The sequence below is a fragment of the Botrytis sinoallii genome (genome assembly GCF_014898435.1).
Source record: "Botrytis sinoallii strain Bc 23 chromosome Unknown BSIN_010, whole genome shotgun sequence".
Taxonomy (NCBI): domain Eukaryota; kingdom Fungi; phylum Ascomycota; class Leotiomycetes; order Helotiales; family Sclerotiniaceae; genus Botrytis; species Botrytis sinoallii.
The window spans coordinates 1,662,478-1,683,235 of NW_024066037.1; the positions used below are offsets into that span (position 1 = coordinate 1,662,478).

The following is a 20,758-nucleotide window of genomic DNA, read 5'->3' on the forward strand; positions in this document are numbered from 1 at the left end:
ACCCACCATTAACCAGAAACCGCTCCTCGCGCCAGAATGCGGGGGCTCCATGCATACGAAAAGAGTACCACGCCTGTCGATCCAAGCCTTGCTTGGAGATAGACAGCCATTATTCCCTGTACGTAGAAAGTGGCGGGAATCCGCTAGAATAGAATAGGCAACTCCAGATTTTCTCGCGAACCGATGTAACCCAAGAGAATTCCAAGAGTGAAGAATATTTTCACCAGGGGAGTATCTCTAGGTAGGTAATCTGGGATATTCCCGGGGCTAGCCGATACTTCCTCACGACGATTCAGAGGAATAACTGTTGCCTACAATTTGCACATATGGTTCATCATCACAACTCCAAGTTCGAACCACAGATAGTAGATGTTAAACTTTTTTTCTCATTGTACTTTTAGACCGTTTTGTTTTTCGTTTCTTTACTTTCAAGAGCCATGAGCCTCAACATTTTAAACACTGATCGTCTTAAAAACGTTGAAGTTCTCTCCAGTTCCAACAAGTGCTCCTGGAATCTGTGGATGCCAATGGCACTCCTTGACCTTCGCCATATAATGCACAAATAGCAATTGTGGAGGAACATCATTAACTCCACCAGTATCCTTACTTTCCTCATCATCCAACTCGACTGCCAAATCCCACAGCGTTAGTGTGTCATCACCAGCTGCAACCGCAACAATACTATCATCAGTAGGATGCCATTCTACACTTGTAATTTGCTCTTTGTGGAAATTGAAAGAAGCGACTGGAGAAGGTTTAGACGGTTCAGAAGTCTTTGAAGGTTTCCAATTTCGTAGATCCCAAACTGCCCAGACTCCGTCGTCGGCGCCGGAGGCAAGAAGATGAGAAGTTTGGTGTGACCAGGACATGACGTTTACATCTGTTTCGGAAACCTGGACTGTAAGTGCTGCGGTTCGGGATTTACTTCGAATGTCCCAGACTTTGATTGTTCCATCGCTGGACGCGGATGCGAAAACGTTCTTTTCCGAAGGACTCCATTGCAATTCCTCGATACTTCCAGTATGGCCTGTGAATGGGCGTGCATCGGCTGACCAACTCTCTCCAGCAGTTCTTGTAGAGACGTAAATTTTGCCATCGTTATCTCCTGTTACCAACTTCCCAGTAGATATCAAAGGTGACCAATCAACGGCATAGCCTTCCGATTTGTGCATTTTAAGAGTAACTAAAGCTTTGTTTTGTTGTGGAGTGATAACAGTGCCTGGGGTATCAAAAGAGGATAGATGAGGAGTAATATCGTGAATAAGAACCTGACCGGATTCGCTCATTGAAGCAGTAAGGGTAGTAGGAGGCCGCGAAGAGTCCGAAGCGGGTGTCTGATGCGAACGTATTCTGTTTGTAGTAGCAGTGAGAGGTATCGAAGCCGATTCAAGGATAGGATCCGAGTCTTCATCTTCATCTTCATCCGATTCGTCTTCGCCCTGTTCTCTCTCCATTCTACTCAATCCACTAAACTTCATAACCATCAATTGATTTTCCTTTTCCCGTTTATGTTCAGCTTGTGTTCCTGCAACTGCATACATAGTAGCGGGATATGTTTTTCGATTATCGCCCAAACCATCTTTAAGTATATCGAAAGAAAGACAAGGCCAGGGGGTACTGAGAGCATGAAGCATTTCGTATGTAGTAAGATCGGGGGATAATGTCTGTCCTGGTTCTAGTTTGTTCCTACCAACTATGAAAGTTTGTTGATCGACTTCCATGGCTTCTGTAAGCGCATTAGTAAACTCCCCTAAATGCGCACTCACAACAGCTTCATAACTGATTCTACTAACCCGCTTCTTCAGCCTCTCTCTCAGCATCAGGTCTACCGTCAACACCCGCCTCCAAAATCTCATCTTCGCTCTCATATTCATCTTCGAATTCGTCTTCGAACTCTCCCACCCCATCATCCAATTCTGGCTTTTCCGGCCTCTCTCCTGCCTTCAAGGACAGATCCATGTTCTCATCTTCGGCTGGACGTTTCGACATTTTGTATATGCGTGTTGTAGATAATTTGGTAGACAGTTTGCGACCCCTCAGAAAAAATAATTGATAGATTGTGGGGGTTTTCTTATCGTCACAATCGCAATTCAAAATTATTTTTTAGCGTCGGGTAATCTAAGGTTAAACTCCGATGGATTCCTGAACAATCTTGAGTCGATGCCAATAGTATCAGAATTTGAATGTAGCCACCAAGATGTTGTATGAGCTCGTCGCAATTGTAAGTCTTTCCCAAATGGAGTATGTAAAAGAGAACATACAATCTAACAAATCTCTAGGTTCGACCCGGCAACCTCGTTGAGGTCAAAGAGTAAATCGCCTTTCAATTTCCCCTCCTACCCAACTCAATAATTGAGACTAACGACTCATTCCTCACCTACAGAATTGCCCGCACAGCTGGTTCCCTCATACTCAGATCCGGCGGTACCATTCGCGGCATACGCAACTGGGGAGTATCTAGTCTACCAAAACGAACACGCAAACATCAAGCACAATACCATGAAGGACATTACTTTGTCATGAGATACGACGCCTCGAGCAAGACGCAAGATAACGTACGGACAACTCTCGGATTAGATCCACGGATGATCAAGTTCAGTTCGGTGAAGTTGGGAGATGGTACATTGGAGAGTTTGAGTAAGATTGGTTCGACTATTCCTTGGACAATGGAGGAACATACAAAGGAGAAATGAGTAGTAGCATGGTGTCATTTGTATGTTGTATTAGTAGCCGTCAGAAGGAAAATGCGATCAACATTTCCATGCCAGGGTATGGAGGTTGGTTTTACATTATGGAATTGAGGGATTGGTATTTCCACCTCACATTCTTGTATGGTGTTTCAAACGCCAGTCTGCTACCTAGAACGCCATTGCGCTACCAGGAATATGCTTCGCTGCAAGTAAAAAGAAATCAAAATGCATCCCTTCTAGATCTTTATCATTCCTTCTCAATCAGTCTCCATTGTCTCTCCAACTTCCTCCGAATCTCCCCTATTCTTCTTTACCCATGCAACAAATTCATCAATGACACTTGGCCATGCTGAATCTTCAGTCCAGAAGCTCAAACTCTCATCCTCCATTGTCTTTGCATGAAACTGATATGTCTGGTTCCATAAATCCTTGTTGACACTCTTCTTCCAATTCTGTCCGAGGAAATCCAACCAGAGTTTGATCCAATTGGTTGAGGCGGTCTTCCATTCCTTTCCTGGAGAGTTGAACAAGAGCTCCCAGTATACACTGGCAAGTTCTAACGAAAGAGCTTTCTGTCCCTTCTCACGAGCACAGATGAAGGTGTGTTTATATACTCTCTTGAACAATTCCACGTCGGTCGACAATGAATCCTTGACCTCTAAAATGTATGACTTTTGCTTGGGCAATGTATCAAGGCTGTTCAAAAGTGTTAGTAACTGAAGGTAACATTGTGGGGACAGTATTACCCCAACTTTTTCCATCCCTTGACAAAGTCGTCTTTGGTCATCTCTCCTATAGATGGTACTTGAATGATTTCGCAGGGGATCAGAAACTCAACACCTTCCAGATTGATGCCCAAATCTTCCCCAAAATACTTCATAGTGCCGTCAACACCAACCATGTCGACATCATCATTGGAGGCTAGATCACCAATGTTCAGCTTCTTCTGTGTTCAACTGCCTTGAAGAGATATTATTCGAGATACATACTGCGGTAGCTCTCGAAAAGCTTCGTCAAAGACTCCTTTTCTTTCGCTTCGGGAGGGGCACCATTTCCTTGAAAGAAGCTGTTACAATTAGATTATTAGTATATATTGTGAGAACTCAAATGAGTGCATGAGCTGGTAAGTGTTGACTGATAACTCATAGTATCCGTACTCATGATCGGTAACCGGAGCCATACTAGACGTCTGCTGCCTTAAATATGGACTTCGAATAAACCCTACAACATCTCACTGCGGTGGATGAAACTGAACAGCATATATCTGGACCAAGCCAGAGATGGCAAGGTAAAATAGTGATGGGTTTCGAGCTGAGCATAGTCGACTAAATCGGCAATCCTCCAATTAAAACAACGATTTTGGGGTCCACCGACAGCGAGTGTAAACAAGAGTATTTGAGTGTTTTCTAACATCTCATATATGTTGACCCATCAAACTTCATGCACGAGAACACTTTTGACTTGCGCCGCGTATCCCGATCATCTCTTAAGAATGCCATCATATTTCGAAGTCATATCAAATATCGAGGGGATAGTGTGTCGTGTGTCGAATCGTAGTCCACATTTATCGATATTCGTTCGCGCAGCTCGAGTTCTGGGAAGTAAAATATTCGCTCACCTATCACATGCCGATTCCAGTTTCCATCCCGTCGATTTAAGAATCTGCGAAACAAGATCTATTAGTAAATGGTTTATGTTTTGACATCTGAGGTGGAAGAGCTCAAGGCAACAGGCTGATCTCAGTTTACTCACTTTAATAGCATTTCTTTCTGAAACCCCAGTAATTTGCATGAACTCATTGAGCATAGCACGTTGTGGCCCATTTAGAGGCATCTTGAAAAAAATTTCCTCTGTGTTTGGTGTTTATTGGAAGTCTGGAGGAGGAGATGGCGGGGTTGTGAATTTAAGAACATGGGCTTCTGGTCCGGCCTTAGTCCCGCAGCCTAGCGCAAAAATAAAGTTATGGGTGTTGTATTAAGATAAGAAAGCACGAAAGATAGTTTATCATAAGCGATATTTGTTTCAGGTTGAGTCTTAGACGAGAATGATAGCTTTCAACAAAAAGGAGAGATGTCTACTCGAAAGTTTGGAGTGGTATTTGATTAATATTGTATTATGTATGGAACGACCAGAAGGATGCAATTTTGATGCTGCTTTCTTCTTAAAATGCGCTAAAACCACGTATTGAAAAACTTCAGGAGACAATTCAAATTAAACAAAAATTAGTATGATTGATTTGTATCATTATTACTGGCCCTAATCACCGTCATGGGTCTCACCCACACACCAAATCGCTGTCCATCCCAAACAATATTTATGTATACAAGTATGACAGACGCTCGAATAAATGAACCCCCCGAAATTGAATGCCGCTAATGGTATCTAATTTGAGTTTTGAAAAGAACGCAATGAAAAGCAGCAGCCATATAGTTCCTAATCCCCAAGTGGCATACTCTCGAGCTCCTCTTCCAGTTGTCTCCAGTTATGGGCTTGAAGCTCCGAGTACTTCACACGTTCTTGTGCCCAGTCTTGACTTAGTCGACTGATGTTATATTGTGTTGATTGGAAGTAGGTGAGCTCATCTCTTATGCACTCTTTGATAAATATCCCTCGCGCATGCTGAGCTACAATAGACTCCTTATCCTATGAAACGTTAGTTCTCGTAAGCTTCAATTTCTGCTTTGTGGAGCTTACTTTGATAATTGCTTCTGTGACCTTTTCAATTTCTCCTGGCTTAACCATGTTTTCAGGCTTTGATCGTATTGTCACTAATTTATTCTCGTTGTTTTCAATCCTGCGTTCTAAATATGGAATATTGTCTTTGTCATAACGATCCCGACGCTCGAACATATCTCTCATGCTGACAAGAGAGTCTCGTTGCTTCTTTAAGTCTTCTAGAACGCCTTGATCCCAGGCCTTAGCCTCATCTTCGAGAATGTTTTGACTGTTGGAAAGGTGCTTGGCAGTAGAATGAAGACCCTCGTTCAACAGTGGCACATCATTGGTATCGATAGCATAGGTGTCTTGGGAGACATCAGTGAGCGACTGTAAGCAGAGCGCCATACGTAAATGATCTGCAGCAAGTCCTTCATTGCGTTTTGCTAGGCGGTCCATAAGATTGCACATGTTAACATAGGCTTCTGCAGATCGTCGGATACCGGTTCGAGTCTGGGCGAAGAGATCATTCAGAGTAGGGGGAAGAGAGTCTTCTAGTCCCGGGGGTAGTGGCCGTCCAACAAATTCCTCCTGAACAGATATAGTAGCCTGCTTTCGCCAAACAGCAAGCTCCTGATGCTAATTAGCCTATACTTAGTAACAATATGTAAGATGTAAGAGAAGTGAGGACTTACTGTTGGAACAGTCAGAAACATTATGACCAATTGCTCTTGACTAAGAACAGGGTGTCGGACAAGTGCATTGGAAAACCGTGCTAATCCTCTTCTGCGTTTCTCCATAAATGAGCTCTCTGCAGCTAGATGATTTCCATTCACTATGAAACCCTCAGGTCAGCAATGAAAATTTGGTGGGCAAGTCAAACATACCTGCGACTCTCTTTGGGGGCAAAAGTGGCAATTGTCTGAAAGGGAATCGCTTTTGTAAGCAATCTAGCAACCAGACGAAATCACTATATCTTCTCACAACCTTACTTCCTCTGCGAACAGAAGAAACTTGATAGTTATGATGTTGGAATAAGAACATGCCCTCTTTCTCAGCTAACAGAGTGACGACTATATTCTCTTCTGCTCCATTGCTAGTCACACGGCCACCGCCAAATGTGCGGGCTGGCGGAGCAGCTTCCTCTGGCCGTTCCCCTTCCCCACCATCGCCACCGAATCCACCACTACCGCCAACTGGTGGTGTTGCTGAGTTGTTAAAATTTGGATTCGCATCATAGGAGCCCCATCCTCCACTCGCAGGCTCTATGGGAGCGCTTCTAGACTGCTGACATCGATCTTCATTTGATGGTCCTGTAGAAGTATTTGTGAAGCCACTTACAGTTCTCACGGGTTCGCGTGCTCCATTTGTCGGGGCTCCATTCGATCTGGGACTAGCATGATTATGGCCTTTGTGAAGAGCCGGGCTTCCCCATGGATCAGCCTCGGGAAATTCCAGGGAATCTTTTCGTAACATTCTAGATTGTGGGGGGGACAATGAGTTATGTATGGATGGTACAGATGGTGGGGTTGCAGGTCGCTGAGCAGGCTTCGCAGTTGATTCATCGGTCGCAGAGGATTCTAAGTTTGCGATTGCTAAGTTTGTCAAGCTTGCAAGCTTGGGCACTGGGAGATCTACGCATTTATCAGATTAAAACAAGCGAAAGTGAATATTAAAAGACACTGACTCCTTCGTCGCTCATCTACACCATCAAGTGTAACGTCATGGACATCCTCTTCTTCCTGGGCCAACCCGATCAAAGCCAATAGTACATTGACCTCGTTCCGTTCTAGATCCTGTGGTTGTGAAGTAGGGGCAATAATTTTCATGATCCAGCTCGACTTCTCAGGGCCCAAGTCTGCAGCATCTAGAAGTTTTGTCACACCGGTCCTACTAAGTTTTCCATTGGATTCATTGCCATCCTTGAGTATATCATCAAAGATGTCAATATAACTCTCGGGCACGTCGGATGTGGGAAGAAGAGTTTTTAGTAAAGCTCCCCGGTCTAGTTTCTTTGGCAATGATGTACCCCATGGCGAGCCTCCCGAGACATCGTCGTCATCTGCGAATAATGAAGATTTGGATCCTGGGGTTGAACTTGGCTCGTCGTCGAAGAGGGATAATCGCGACTTTGACGGGATTGTTGCGCCAACAGGCTCGTCGTCATCTCCGAATAGAGACATTATATTGCTAATATCCTCTAGGATGTATAATTATGTACAGTAAGACAGAATTGGGTAATTTCGTATCGTAACGTCGTTATCATCGATAATTGTTTTGAGTATTTTGGAAGCTTGGAAGCTCTAGACGCGGGAAAGCTTGGACATGCTTTCTCACCATGTAACCGCGCATATTTTAGTACACTACCAAGGTGGGACTGTGGAGGAGGTATGGATCCAAGTGACAGGAAACTCAAATTGAGAGGTCGATTTGTAATTTTGGTGATATTTAGAATTATCTTGATATGGTCTACGATGTGTTATGAAATACTCAATAATTATTCATATCGTCATCTATGTATGAGATAAGTCACGTTTTCGTAGTCACAAGAATGATGTCGTCTAAACATATATGCCCCTTTAATTTATGTACAAGATGCAGGTGTTAGTTTCCTCGATAATTAAATTTCTCGTCTTTAAAAAGCCTTGGTGCATGGAAATATCACAGCTGATCATTGTGAGATTAAACATCGGGCATTTTAGATCCAAGAGGAGGCTGCAGGATGAGCAAATATAAGACTACAACTCTTTACACAAAACTTTTGATGCTCGATCACTGATGTATTCGGTCTGCGGGGTAGTATTTGAGGGTTCATTACACATGTAAACATTCATTTCTTGGTCAAGTGTGACCTAGCTGCAAAGCTTTAAACCACACCAGAGCAAGATGAGACTCGAGCACCAGGCCCTATATTTCGTCCTCGCTGAATCAGAGTACAACATGCTCATGGAGAGATAAAAACATTTCACAATAGTCGGAATGAATCCACACCATCTGTTGCCTTCAGTTCTGTGGGTTGATAATTCAGAGAATGGCGTTCAATCACCCAAAAATTGCAAAACTCTTGCTCGATCCATATCGGAATACGTCATAGCCACTCCTCATATTTGATATACAATGGCAACATTTACCATATCCTGTTGGCACTCGCTGCAGCACCTGTACCTGTCTTCTTCGATTTCTTTTGGAAATTTCCTGTTCGTGGAGCCCTAAAGAACAAACTTGGTCCTTGACCCTCCTCCACGGTATGACTTAGGTAGCCCCTGTGCGCCGGATCTCTATAGTATTCGATGTCTTTACGACTTGTGGGATCTGGCAGGCGGTACGAGAATGGTGAAGCAGCAGCAGCGGCTGTGAGGATTGGAGAGTCGCTAACTAACTGGGCGTCGATTGCTGAGAGTGGAACGGAACTGGAGACAGATTCACCCGCTAAGAGTCTCTTGATCGCTGGTTTTGTATAGAATCTAGTTGTGACTGTTCCTCCGAGCGCCTCCACTGCCTCGATTGCCGTCGCCGAAGCGCGAGAGACCAGAATATTAATTGGCGTCTTCAACTCCTCTTTTCCTCTCGCTAATAGCTTTACTCCATCCTTTACTCCGTGTAAACATCGAGAATCGGCCAATTCCTTCAAAGTGATGGGCCGTGTGGGATCGAGCCGACCTTGGTCAATCCATTCTTGTATGCGATTAAGATTTATTGGGGACATATCAACGGAGAAACTGATAAGTTCATTAGCTATAGTTCGACAGGAAGACCTTTCAGAGAGAATTTTGGATCTCAATTGAGTGTAGAAAAACTTTGGAATTCATACTGATTTTCAAATCCTCTCACGCCGTGAACAACATCTTGTGGTGTTTGACCACCTTGGAATCGTGCTGGCACTTTTCCATGCTGCTTCTGACCCTTATGACCACGTCCTGATGTCTTTCCCTTTCCCGAAGATGGACCTCGACCTCTTCGTATACGTTTATTATATGCTCCAGAGTTGTCCGACAAAGATGAAAGAATCGAAGCGTTCCGGGTTTGCATCAAGGGTGCAAGGAATGCAGCCAAAGGTGTGGCCAGAGTTGGCGCCGAGCGACAATAAGAAGTGAGCGCTGGTAATCGCGGAGGCATATTGTGTTGAGGGAGGGGGAGGAGAGAGGGTGGATTAAGAGGTCTTTGTCAATATCGAGCCTTACCAAGAGGTTCTGAATTAAAATTATTGATCTGGTTGCTGATTGGTTCATTTGGTTATCTAAAAACTGCTGCCGCTTTAAGAAATTTCAATATTCGATTATCTTCTCGGGGGTTTTGGTTTTCCCTGGCAGATCAAGGGCAGAAGAGAACCTTATCAGACAATTCCCAGGGACCGGAGTAGCTCGAGTAGGTAGCTGCAGACAGAACACAGAATAGACTAATATATAACCAACAGGCCAACCAACCCAATCCATCATCAATCCAATCGAGTACCTACATGAAAGTAATTCGACCAAAAAAAAGTATTCGTCAAATTTTCTTCTTTATCCTGTAACCCAATACCAATACCATCTACAAGTTACAAAACTACAGTATACAGTAGACAAGATCTCCTCCTGATGGACTGTTCAATGCTACTATCATCTCGAACTCTTTTATGACACCAAAGAATCTTCCTTTCCAAGACTCACTCGCATGCGCGCACAATTGTATCAAGAGACGATATACTCGAGGGAGTGAATACGTCAAGCCGGCATCATGGGGCTTGATCGCGGTCAGCGTCGGTTTTTTCTCTTTCTAGCCATTACTGGTCTTGTAATACTTCTTTTCAATCTGTCAATGCTCTCTGGTGCGGATGTGCGATCAAAAGTGAAGAAGATCCCTTTACCAAAGTTGAAAAATAAGCCCGATTCAGATGTTAGTACTGTCTTCGCCTCTTGACCTGGGTTTGCCTATTAATCTTGGATTTTACATAGTCCTCAAAATCGCCGACGTCGCATCAAGACCAAGAAGTGGTGGGTGATATTGCAGACCAACATCCTATAGCTGCGCTCATGAAAGAAGCGGATGAAGCATTTCGAATATACGATGAAAGCAGATCAAAAACTTTCAAGGAAACTGTGTCAAAGTATAGAAAGAAATATGGAAGGCACCCGCCGCCAAAGTTCAGGGATTGGTATAAATATGCTCGAGACAAGAACGTTTACAATATCGACGACTTTGAGCAAATTATGGATGATCTACGGCCATTCTGGGGAGTCGATCCCGCTATCATTCGATCCCAAGCGGCGCATCTTCATGCCAATCACGATGATGGTATTTCTGGGATTCACATACGATCTGGGAAAGTTTGGAAGTTGAGCAATGAAAACTGGAGAGCAGAAACTATGAAAGAAATGATTGAACCCTTCGTTAAGTTTTTACCGGACATGGATATTGCTATGAACAGGCTAGATCAGCCACGTCTAGCCATACCATGGGATGATCTTCAAGCTCTCCTTGCTAACGAAACGGCTAGCAGAATTATGTTACCAGAAGCTGTCGCCGAATTCACTACAAATATGTCTGGGTTGTGGCAAAAGGGGGCAAGTCTTCTTCAAGATGGGAAGACTGAGCCTTTATTGAAGGACCCAGAGTGGTTTAGAGCACCTGGTCGACAATATATGTTGATTGCAAAAGAAGCCTGCCCTCCGGAATCTCATGCCAGAGACTCAATGTCTAAATCTGATGCAGAAGCCACCTATAAAAGTCCAGACGGAGGATTTATTACAAATTTTAACCTTTCTTCGGATCTTTGTACAGTCGGTCCTGAAATTCAAGATTTACATGGATTTCTATATGCAAGCAGTACAGTAACGGCCAGCAAATTGCCATTGCCTGTATTCGGAGAATGTAAAGTTAATATCAACAATGATATTCTATTCCCTGCAAATAAATACTACGAGTATGATGATGCTCGATACGCCTACAACCCAGCAGGTGACGTTGGATGGGATGACAAGGCGGACAATATGATTTGGAGAGGTGTCACTTCTGGGGGAACTAACACTGCAGAGACTTGGAAGAGGATGCATCGTCAAAGATTAGTTCTACTTACCAATGGCACCGTTATGAAAGATACCAATGTGAACATCATGGCCATGGATCCCACCACCCCAGGTACATATAAACCTTATGATCACTTCCAACCTAGCGAATTCGCCACTAAACATACAGATGCTGGATTCACCGAAGCTGCTTCCTGCGTACCAAACTGTGACTTCTACGATGATGTCTGGACCTACAAGCCATCGGTAGAACTCACCGACCAATTCAAAAGTAAATATCTCATCGATGTCGACGGCCATTCATTCTCCGGACGTTGGCATGCCTTTCTCAAAAGTAAGGGTTTGGGTATCAAGAGCACTATCTTCAGGGAATGGCATGACAGTCGATTATTTCAATGGAGACATTTTGTCCCATTGGATAATCGGTATGATGAGTTGTATAGTATCCTTACGTATTTCATTGGATTAGGAGATGCAGACTCGAAAGGAAGAGATGGAAAGCCGTATGTACAAAGGCATGATTTCGAGGCAAGAAAGTTAGGGAGACAGGGAAGCGAATGGGCCAACAAGGTTTTAAGAAAGGAGGATATTGAGGTGAGTTTATTCCCGTATTAAATTACAGACACCGTGAATGGCTTGTGCTAATTTAGCCTCGAAACAGATCTATCTCTTCAGACTTCTAATCGAATACGCCCGTATCATCGATGACAATCGAGATAGGATAGGATACTCCGGGGATGGAAGTGAGTTGGACAAATACGATAGCAAAACCCCGGTTACTGGGCAACATGGGTAATGATTAAAATGATTTGGAGATAGTAATGCATGAGCGTGGCGTTTGGGCATGCTTCATTTTTTACACGGAAGGGAAGCGAGAAGTCAGGGGCAATCGAGGAGCGGATGATATATTGTGTCTATAATTGTATATGTGAAAAATGTATGACTGGTGGCGGTCAGCTTCGGTAACCTTTGTACTATATCTATTCCCCTATAAAAACACCTAGTTAATTACTTAATTAAATAATATAAACGAGAGGGGAATCACAAAAATAATAGAATTACTTGTTCACAGCGAAAAATAAAAGACTTTCCTCTGTAAGCACAATGCTAACTTGCACGAGCGGTACCTCTACACTCAAAGCAACAACGCTCCATACGTCCTTAAAGTGGCTCCACCCCTCACATCCCACATCTTACATCTCCCCATCCCGAACTCATCACCAAAAGGAAGTCCAGAATCTCTCCGACCAAGCTGACAAACAGCAAAATCTTGGCATCCGAGATACGTACTTGCATACCTAGGTAGGTACTGTACGTGATCTCCGAAGCGAACAGATAGGCATGCATTGCATCCCCAATACGAGATTTCTCGCTAATGCACATCGTCTGCATCGATTATGCTTATTGTAGCTTGTATTCTTGGCATCGATCGATCGATAGATAGATAGATATTCAAGGTCCGGGTCCATTCTTCGGGGTGTGCGGGGGGGGAAAGGGGGGGGGGTAGATAAAATTTTCTTCAGCGTACGGACGTTTGTATGCATGTAGATGTGGTTTGTGGATATAAATGTGCAAGTTTAGACTACTGTGTATGGTACCCCGGACGCTCGGATTCTCGCGTGGATGATTGATTAGGTGTTCTGGGCAGGGCAGGGCAGACGATCTGGATATATGGGTCCGCTTCTCGGGCGGCTTCCTGCCGGGTGCCAAGCTTGGGGCGGTTGACCGCTTGCTTTCTTGCTTGTTTGTTTGTTTGTTTGCCTGCCTGCCTGTTTTGTATGGAAGGGATGGGTGAGGGGAGGGGAAGGGGGGGGAGTGCTAATAGTAAGCATATGTATGGATGTATGTATGTATTTACAATAGACTCGTGAAAGGGTCTGGGATGGAGATGGGATGAAGGATTTACTATACATGATTACTGTGCGTCTTTTTCTCTCTTGGCGATGAAAGATATCACCTCTTTATTTGTGGAAAATTGGTGATGGGATGGAAGAGGAACGGGCTGGGATGAGGGTGAGGGTGAGAATGCCATTGAAGTTGACATGCTGTCGCAAGCCTGCAAGTGCAGACTGGTAGGTGGTGAGATGAGGGAGGTGGCTTTTATACCTATAAAGTGGATGGATTGTCTATTTATTTGAGTGTCTCCGACTTTCTGATTACCAGTTACTATTCATCTATCCATCCAGCATCCATCATCCAATCTCCATTCCCCAATCAACCAACACCACCCCAGAATTCTCCAAACCACAACCACAACCATGAAATTCCCCATCACCCTCCTCTCCCTCAGCACCGTCCTCCCTCTCATCCCCGCCGCCACCACCGCCAAATTCTCCCTCCTCTCCAAATCCACCTACACCCCCTACAACAACGTGCATTTCGGATCCGTCGGATCCGTATCCGGGACTCTCCTCGCCGGTCTCCAACCCCTCCAGACTCTTCCCGTCGGAGGAACAATCACCAACGGCGTACTATCATTCATCGGGATGGATCCATCAGATGATGCTATCCCCGCGTATTTCATCCACGGCGCGGCAGGAAGCTGGGTACAGCTAGATGTGTGGGCGAGTCCGCAGAAGGGCTATAGTTTGGACAAGAGTGGGAATTTGTTGGTTAATGGCGCGGGAGCTTTCTATGGTAAGTTTTTTTTCCCCTTCTTCATGAGAGGAGATTTGTGATGTGTCTGGAGATTGATGGCTTGGTTGCTAATGTGTGATCATCTAGCTTGCTTGACGAACACAGATTCTAGCACTGGCGTTATTGGTGTTTTTTATACGACGGCTGGAGCGAAAATTCCAAGTGGTTGTTATGCGATTCAGTTGCAAGCTGTGTATTGTGAGGAGGATCTTAATAATTGTGCTTGAGGAAGGTGGTAGGACTGGGGTTGTATAGGGTGTAATATGGGATGACAAAATGATAGAATGAAGAAACGAAGTTCATGAACCTTTTTTGTGGTGGTCAATATTTGGTAAGATTACATTTGGGAATAGAGAAGATAAGATTAGTCTATTGGCTAAATAAAAAAGTTCTGAAGTAGGTGAAAAAGATACATAGATGATCTGGAATATTGGACATGTGAGATGCAATTCGCAAATCTCATTTGAAAATCATGAACTGGTTTGCCCGCCTCCCATCTCCGCGACATTTCGCATGAACCATCCAGTAAAGGTTTCTTCTCCATTACCATTTCTGTATATGGAAATGAAGCGCAATAGTGAAGCGAGCCATGAATGAGCATGAGTATTCTACGTTCCTTGTAATAGCAAAGTTAATACCTAGATACGAAAGAAATTTAATATAAATCCCTATATGAATTTTTAATATATAATATATAATTAATGTTTTATTCATTGTTAACAAAATAAATACTTCGTTAGCAACGAATATTTTCAATTTAAAAAGAAAACCATTTATTATTGATTTTTTTTTTAAAAAATGAAAATCTTTCAAATCCCTTAGAGATTTCAAATATTGAATATTAAAGTTATAAAACAAATAAACAGAAGGATATATATACAAAAGCTAAAAGGATAAAAAGGGAAGCAAATATAAAAGCTAGAAAAAGAAGGGGAACAAGTATAGAAGCTAAAGAATAAATAGAAAGCATTAGTCAAAAGTTTAAAAAGAAAAAAGCTTTTATTTCTTACTACTCACTTTTAATTTATTCTTCAAATAGAAGTTTTATTACTATATTATATAATACAGAATATACTATTTAAACGAAAATACTAATCAACTCTAATCTATATAATTATATTCTTCAATTATTAATCGAATTTAATACAAATAAACCTTTTTACTTGAAAGTAGTTATTTTAAGCTAAAACTTTCACTCAACTTTTGAAATTCAAAAAATTCATTAAAACTCTATTGAATGAAATAAACTTCATTATATACAAATATAAAATCAATCATATTAGTACTTTAAAAACAATATTTTCAATATAATATTAAATATTGAAAATTTTATCGTAGTTAATAAAGCGATCACTTCGTCAACTACAGAATATGCTACCACAGGGGTTACCAGGACTTGTTAGTATCCCAATCCCTTTTTTATAGCTAAATCTCAAACAATCAAATCTTCTCTATGATTATGCCCTTTGATCTAAAATAACAGGTCACTACAATCCTTCCAAAATACAATTCACTAGACCGGAATAAGAAGCTACGGAAGGTCAAGATACAAACTCAATCCTCTCAGATTCTAGCCGAGAGTAAGTCTACTCCCCTAGAACTTACATATAATACCATATCACTATCCCTTTTCTCATCTAAACACATCGAAAACAAGCGAGCTTACAGAAATTCTTCAGGCAGAAAAGAATAGATTGTAATTATATCATAGTCATGATCATGATATCCATATATCCGATTTGCTTGACACAGAATACACCATATGCTATACTACGCGACTACTATACCTGACATTGAAGATCTTTTAGCTCCTCGCCAACCACCACATCCAAATAATCTTCCGCCCATTCTCTAGAATCCTAAAGCACCATAATATCTCACGATGAGATTCCAACCCGAATGTCAAAATCAAATACACTTCTTTGGAGTAAATCAATATCCAAGCATGCGCAAGTAGTAATAGACTCATCCACATCCCCAATAACTGTAAACTCAACTTTACTCGATAGTTCTATTACTAGGATAGAGAAAATGGAGATACTAAGGGATGGATTATACGTTGTTTCTTGTAGATGATAATATCACATAATCTGATTTAAAAACAATATATTATTTTCAACTAGGCATCTACTCATCTAGTCTAGTTATTAATACCTCAATACCCTAGCTTCTCTCCTTCTAATTCTATTCGAGAAACTTCGAAAGCGAGGATCTCTAGATAAATAGATAAATAAAAGTTTTAAAAACATTCAAACATTTAAACTATAAGTTATAAGCTATAAGCTATAAATATAAATATATATATAACGTGGTTTATCACCGAGTAGGCCATATCACCGAGTGGGCCACTTTCACCTCAATTCGCACTCTTCATATTCAATATACATTTTATTAATCATTTATTATGGAATCTACGAATAAAGAAATATATTTACTTTAACCATTAAAGCTTTTCAAAAAGATAAAAAATTAAGTATTCAAAAGGTTACTAAGCTATATAATATACCTCACACAACGATTAGCCATAGAATAAACGGTTTAACTCTATATACAGAGATTCGAGCAAATTGCTATAAAATTATAGAATTGGAAGAGGATATGATTATTGAATATATACTTGATATGGATTCAAGAGGATTTCCACCCAATATCAAGAATATAGAAGATATAGCAAATTATATTCTTAAATCGAGAAGTTCGAATGTATTGGAAAGCTTTGGGCATATTGATTCGTATAATGTCGAATCGAATTAAAGATGCATTTTAATTGTATTTATAATTTCCAAAAAGCTTTCTATGAAGATCCTAAGCTTATTGAAGATTAGTTTTGAGTGATTACAAATATACAAGCGAAATACAGCATTTTGGATGGCGATTTCTATAATTTCGATAAAATAAGCTTTATAATAGGGATTATATTTACAACAATAGTTATTATTAATACCGAAAGATACAGCAGAAGTAAATCAATATAACCAGACAATCAAGAATAGATTATAGTAATAATATGTAGAAATAGAGAGAGTAAAAACTATTCCCCCATTTCTAATAATTTAGGAACAAGTTCACCTCTTCAATTAATATACCGAAACCAATCTTCCTATAGATTAGGCTATTAAATCTAGATCTAATAAATAGATAAATAATGAGATAGATTTAGAATGATTGAAATACTTCAATAAATATACTAAGAATCGAAAAAAGGGTAAATATCGAATATTAATATTAAACGGGTATGAAAGTTATAAAACAGAGCTTTTAGATATATTACAAAGAGAATGATATTATATACTTGAATCTACCACTATATTCAAATCATTTAATTTAAATCATTTAATATAAACTGTTTTTAGAAATCTGAAATATTCATATAATAATCAAATTGATAAATTTTATCAAGAGTATATATCAATTATATTTTGAAGATTAAATTCTTTATAGCTTTTAAAACTATATACAAAAAATCAATTACTTTTTAGAATATAAAATCAGAATTCAGAGAAGCAGGTTTAATACCCTTTAATCCTAATACTATACTTTCGAAATTGGATATTGAATTTGTATACCTATCCCCCCCTTTTTTGATCTAAATCAATAGATCTCTTAAATCCCTTATAATTTAATTAAAGCTTTTTTTTAATCAACTTTAATGAAATCTCGAATAACTCGATATCAATTAAACTTTTCTATACCTATATTCGAGATTATATTAATTTTAGCTAAAGGTATAAAGAAATTAGTTTATAAGAATATACTTTTGAATACAAAGATTTGTATATTTCAAAAAGCAAATAAGATATTAAATAAGTATTAATATACAAAAAAAACCTAATTGCATCAAAAAGATAGTATTTATTGAATAAGAGACTCTTAATATATTATTTAGTAAAAGATTAATATTCAGATTCAACACAATAAACATTAAAAAGAGAGGAATTCTAATAAAGAAGTACTTTTTATTCAATATTATAATAAATACAGAAAGACAGGTTATAATACAAGAACCTATCAAAATAATATAATAGATTCTAGATTATTAGATTCTTAATAGTTTTTAATTAATTGATTTAATCGTTTATTGAATAATATAGATTTGAAGGTATGAATTGAGGTGAAAGTGGCCCACTCGGTGATATGGCCACTCGGTGATAAACCACGTTATATATTATTATCATTATTATTATCAATATCGAAGTATAAGATTCAATTTGCTCATATAAATTTAAACTCTATTATGAGATTTTTAATCATCTAATCTAATCGAAATACAGATAGATACTAAAAGAGTTTAGAGATATCGATATATATGAATAGGAATACTTATATGTATTATAGTATTGGAATTACAATTAAAATTACAACTATAATAACAGATAGTCTATATATATAATCCTACTAAATAAAGATCGACTATTTGATTTAACTATTATATTACTAACATACGAAGATGAAAATAAAATGAAAATGTATTCGTATTTACATTACAACAATCTAATCTACGATAAATTTAAAGAAGAATGTAATAAAGATTCCATTCCCTTCGAGCGAGAAGTAAATTTGCAATCGAAATGCAGAGGATGGCTAAATCAATAATCGTAATAATCAGTAAGTAGACAGTTTCAAACACATGATAATACAAATTCCACTTCCAAATTCCAAATCCAAATTAAAAAAAAAGGAATCCATACCTCGACAACCCCGTCGTAAAGCCCACCACGGGCTCAACATCCTCCCCCTTTAAATCCACCGCCCTCGCAACATCAACCGTCGAGATCAAAGTCGCCAACCCAATCCACACACTCGCCAATGCCAGATGACGACCCACGCAGATTCGGCGCCCAAACCCAAACGGTCCTTGGAGATACGGTTCTCCAGGTCCGCCGTGCGCGATGGGAAGATATCGATCGGGGTTGAAGGAATCGGGATTGTGGTACACCGACTCGTCGCGACTCATGGCCCAGGTGTTGAAGAATACATTTGTGCCCTGGGGAATGTACAGGCCGTTGTAGATGTCATCTTTGAGACTCTTGTGTGGGACGCCGAGGGGAGATAGAGGTCGCCATCTAACTATTTCTTGGACAATGTGCTCAATGTAGAGAAGGTCTGGATGTTCTCTGTCTTTCAGGGAAGGAAGACGATCGAGTCCGATAGTTTGATCGAGCAGCCTTCTTGCTTTGTGGAAGATGGTAGGATGGAGTAACAAATTCAAAATTCCCACCAAAGTCGTTGCGAAGGTAGTATCTGAACCTGCGATAAATATAGCGGCGGCGGAACCATTGATATCCTCCATGGCAAAGTCATTGGGGAGATTGCGAGACTCGTTTTCCCCATATCGTTCAAGCAGGGGATATACGTATGAAGAGTTTTGAGCCACCCCTTCATTCTGTCACGGGTTAGGAATGAGCGATAATATCACAAAGGGTATAACAACATACAAAGTCCTTGCGTGCAGCAGCAAATGGGACATCATGAAGACGTTTTATGGCGGATCCCCAATTCTTCGCATGCGTTATGGCTTTGGAAGGAACAAGCCAGTGAGGAAGATTACCGAGGAAAGGAAAATAATCAATGACGGTAGCTCCTGGGGATCCACCATTTCCCGTAGCATTGATTGCATCCGCTGCAATATTGATGTATTCGTCATCATCGTTCTTCAAAGTAATTCCAAATGCTACTCTCAAAACAATAGCAGAAGCAAACCTGTCGAAAGTAAGCATGATTATTCCAGAGACTGAGATACTACTCCCATAACTTTACCTCCTGAAGGCAATTTCCCAGTCATCAGGCCGCTGAGTAATAGTATAAAGAGCCTGACGTGCTTCATATTCCTGTACTTCTCGATACCGAACGACACTAGTCTTCGTAAAGGCTGTCTGTAAATGTGTTCTGTGTGCTTTGAAACGTGATCCCCATGGAAGAAATGTCAGAGTCCTACCCCATCCCATACTTCTTCAATCAGCAATGTAAGCTTAATAGACAAAATGTCACTTACACCTCAAAGAGAACAAATCGTGGTCTGTCACAATAATTACCTCCTCTCCTAGAAAGAAGTTCATCTGCAGCTTTGACGGTATTTAACACCACAACTGGTGTAAGAAATTGTTGGAAATATAGTATATCTGTGTCTTTTGGTAGGTTAGCATAATGAAAAAGATATGGTAGAGATAGTTTACTGACTGTATTGCCGTGACAACTTTTGATAGTACAAATGCGGATCGTCCGTGGGAACTAATCGAATATGTCCTAAGATTGGTTTTCCCGGCGGACTTGGTGGATATGGATATCGTGGTTTCTTGAAGAAGGTTCGCCAAAAAATTATAGATGATGTGATACATGCTACAACGACAAGAAATGTCATAGAGGACACTCCATATGCGGATATCATATTGATCATAATAAACTCTTCCAGCTAGGATATCGTTGTCACAGCTGGGAGTGAACACATATGATTTATAAAGTGTGAAGTCCTACATTGTAACAATGGCACACAGCAGCAGCATATCTTATCTCACCCATTAACCTTACCTGGTTCGCACGCCATTCGAGATCCTCATCAGGGAATGAATTCGTCAATAAAGCAAACACATCCAATCAGAATAGACATCTCGACTCAGTCTGCAGCACCTCGACTCTTTGGGTAGTGAGCCAGCTCCACAATGTGAAAATAGATGCAGTAAACGAATCAGAGATTCTCTTTAACGAAGCAATCTAAAGAGCTGCAGAAGTCTAATACCTAGGCACGTACTAGGTAAGCTGCTTACCGAGAGAACT

At 40.6% G+C, this 20,758-nt stretch overlaps 8 protein-coding genes across 8 annotated transcripts; 3 read left to right on the plus strand and 5 right to left on the minus strand.

The window, feature by feature from the left end:
- Positions 1-452: 452 nt before the first annotated feature.
- EAF02_006617 (uncharacterized protein) lies at positions 453-1,989 on the minus strand (the record flags this gene model as incomplete). The annotated part of the gene is made up of 2 exons (XM_038902665.1): positions 453-1,726; positions 1,794-1,989. The coding sequence occupies 2 exons, from the start codon at positions 1,987-1,989 to the stop codon at positions 453-455; spliced, it is 1,470 nt and encodes a 489-aa protein (XP_038757885.1).
- A 208-nt stretch (positions 1,990-2,197) lies between these two features.
- EAF02_006618 (uncharacterized protein) lies at positions 2,198-2,693 on the plus strand (the record flags this gene model as incomplete). The annotated part of the gene is made up of 3 exons (XM_038902666.1): positions 2,198-2,221; positions 2,280-2,311; positions 2,384-2,693. 3 exons carry the CDS (start codon positions 2,198-2,200, stop codon positions 2,691-2,693), a joined length of 366 nt encoding a protein of 121 aa, XP_038757886.1.
- A 254-nt stretch (positions 2,694-2,947) lies between these two features.
- Positions 2,948-4,523, minus strand: EAF02_006619 (uncharacterized protein; the record flags this gene model as incomplete). Its single annotated transcript, XM_038902667.1, has 5 exons — positions 2,948-3,386; positions 3,437-3,611; positions 3,680-3,756; positions 4,309-4,352; positions 4,443-4,523. The coding sequence occupies 5 exons, from the start codon at positions 4,521-4,523 to the stop codon at positions 2,948-2,950; spliced, it is 816 nt and encodes a 271-aa protein (XP_038757887.1).
- Positions 4,524-4,903: 380 nt separating this feature from the next.
- On the minus strand, positions 4,904-7,627 carry EAF02_006620 (uncharacterized protein). The gene is made up of 5 exons (XM_038902668.1): positions 7,033-7,627; positions 6,233-6,979; positions 6,041-6,180; positions 5,385-5,984; positions 4,904-5,333 (listed from the first exon to the last, which is right to left on the minus strand). Exons 1-5 carry the CDS (start codon positions 7,526-7,528, stop codon positions 5,124-5,126), a joined length of 2,193 nt encoding a protein of 730 aa, XP_038757888.1. The 5' UTR covers positions 7,529-7,627; the 3' UTR covers positions 4,904-5,123.
- A 276-nt stretch (positions 7,628-7,903) lies between these two features.
- Positions 7,904-9,576, minus strand: EAF02_006621 (uncharacterized protein). Its single transcript, XM_038902669.1, has 2 exons — positions 9,157-9,576; positions 7,904-9,064 (listed from the first exon to the last, which is right to left on the minus strand). Exons 1-2 carry the CDS (start codon positions 9,459-9,461, stop codon positions 8,473-8,475), a joined length of 897 nt encoding a protein of 298 aa, XP_038757889.1. The 5' UTR covers positions 9,462-9,576; the 3' UTR covers positions 7,904-8,472.
- Positions 9,577-9,772: 196 nt separating this feature from the next.
- On the plus strand, positions 9,773-12,422 carry EAF02_006622 (uncharacterized protein). Its single transcript, XM_038902670.1, has 3 exons — positions 9,773-10,220; positions 10,280-11,944; positions 12,012-12,422. Exons 1-3 carry the CDS (start codon positions 10,062-10,064, stop codon positions 12,144-12,146), a joined length of 1,959 nt encoding a protein of 652 aa, XP_038757890.1. The 5' UTR covers positions 9,773-10,061; the 3' UTR covers positions 12,147-12,422.
- Positions 12,423-13,608: 1,186 nt separating this feature from the next.
- Positions 13,609-14,214, plus strand: EAF02_006623 (uncharacterized protein; the record flags this gene model as incomplete). The annotated part of the gene is made up of 2 exons (XM_038902671.1): positions 13,609-13,987; positions 14,075-14,214. The coding sequence occupies 2 exons, from the start codon at positions 13,609-13,611 to the stop codon at positions 14,212-14,214; spliced, it is 519 nt and encodes a 172-aa protein (XP_038757891.1).
- Positions 14,215-18,409: 4,195 nt separating this feature from the next.
- Positions 18,410-20,418, minus strand: EAF02_006624 (uncharacterized protein). The gene is made up of 6 exons (XM_038902672.1): positions 20,165-20,418; positions 19,980-20,112; positions 19,745-19,936; positions 19,423-19,687; positions 18,676-19,370; positions 18,410-18,568 (listed from the first exon to the last, which is right to left on the minus strand). The coding sequence occupies exons 1-6, from the start codon at positions 20,379-20,381 to the stop codon at positions 18,484-18,486; spliced, it is 1,587 nt and encodes a 528-aa protein (XP_038757892.1). The 5' UTR covers positions 20,382-20,418; the 3' UTR covers positions 18,410-18,483.
- Positions 20,419-20,758: the final 340 nt, after the last annotated feature.

What these genes read in the sequence shown, in the direction of transcription:
- EAF02_006620 (XM_038902668.1), bottom strand. Translation starts at nt 7,528, where the DNA reads ATGTCTCTATTCGGAGATGACGACGAGCCTGTTGGCGCAACAATCCCG. An exon ending in TGTAGATGAGCGACGAAGGA is followed by an intron (nt 6,980 to 7,032) that starts GTCAGTGTCTTT and finishes ATAAATGCGTAG; the next exon opens with ATCTCCCAGTGCCCAAGCTT. An exon ending in TCACAGAAGCAATTATCAAA is followed by an intron (nt 5,334 to 5,384) that starts GTAAGCTCCACA and finishes AACGTTTCATAG; the next exon opens with GATAAGGAGTCTATTGTAGC.
- EAF02_006624 (XM_038902672.1), bottom strand. Translation starts at nt 20,381, where the DNA reads ATGATCAATATGATATCCGCATATGGAGTGTCCTCTATGACATTTCTT. An exon ending in TGGGAAATTGCCTTCAGGAG is followed by an intron (nt 19,688 to 19,744) that starts GTAAAGTTATGG and finishes TACTTTCGACAG; the next exon opens with GTTTGCTTCTGCTATTGTTT. An exon ending in TTTACGACGGGGTTGTCGAG is followed by an intron (nt 18,569 to 18,675) that starts GTATGGATTCCT and finishes TTATTGATTTAG; the next exon opens with CCATCCTCTGCATTTCGATT.
- EAF02_006622 (XM_038902670.1), top strand. Translation starts at nt 10,062, where the DNA reads ATGGGGCTTGATCGCGGTCAGCGTCGGTTTTTTCTCTTTCTAGCCATT. An exon ending in AAAATAAGCCCGATTCAGAT is followed by an intron (nt 10,221 to 10,279) that starts GTTAGTACTGTC and finishes GATTTTACATAG; the next exon opens with TCCTCAAAATCGCCGACGTC. An exon ending in TAAGAAAGGAGGATATTGAG is followed by an intron (nt 11,945 to 12,011) that starts GTGAGTTTATTC and finishes GCCTCGAAACAG; the next exon opens with ATCTATCTCTTCAGACTTCT.
- EAF02_006621 (XM_038902669.1), bottom strand. Translation starts at nt 9,461, where the DNA reads ATGCCTCCGCGATTACCAGCGCTCACTTCTTATTGTCGCTCGGCGCCA. An exon ending in GTGAGAGGATTTGAAAATCA is followed by an intron (nt 9,065 to 9,156) that starts GTATGAATTCCA and finishes TGAACTTATCAG; the next exon opens with TTTCTCCGTTGATATGTCCC.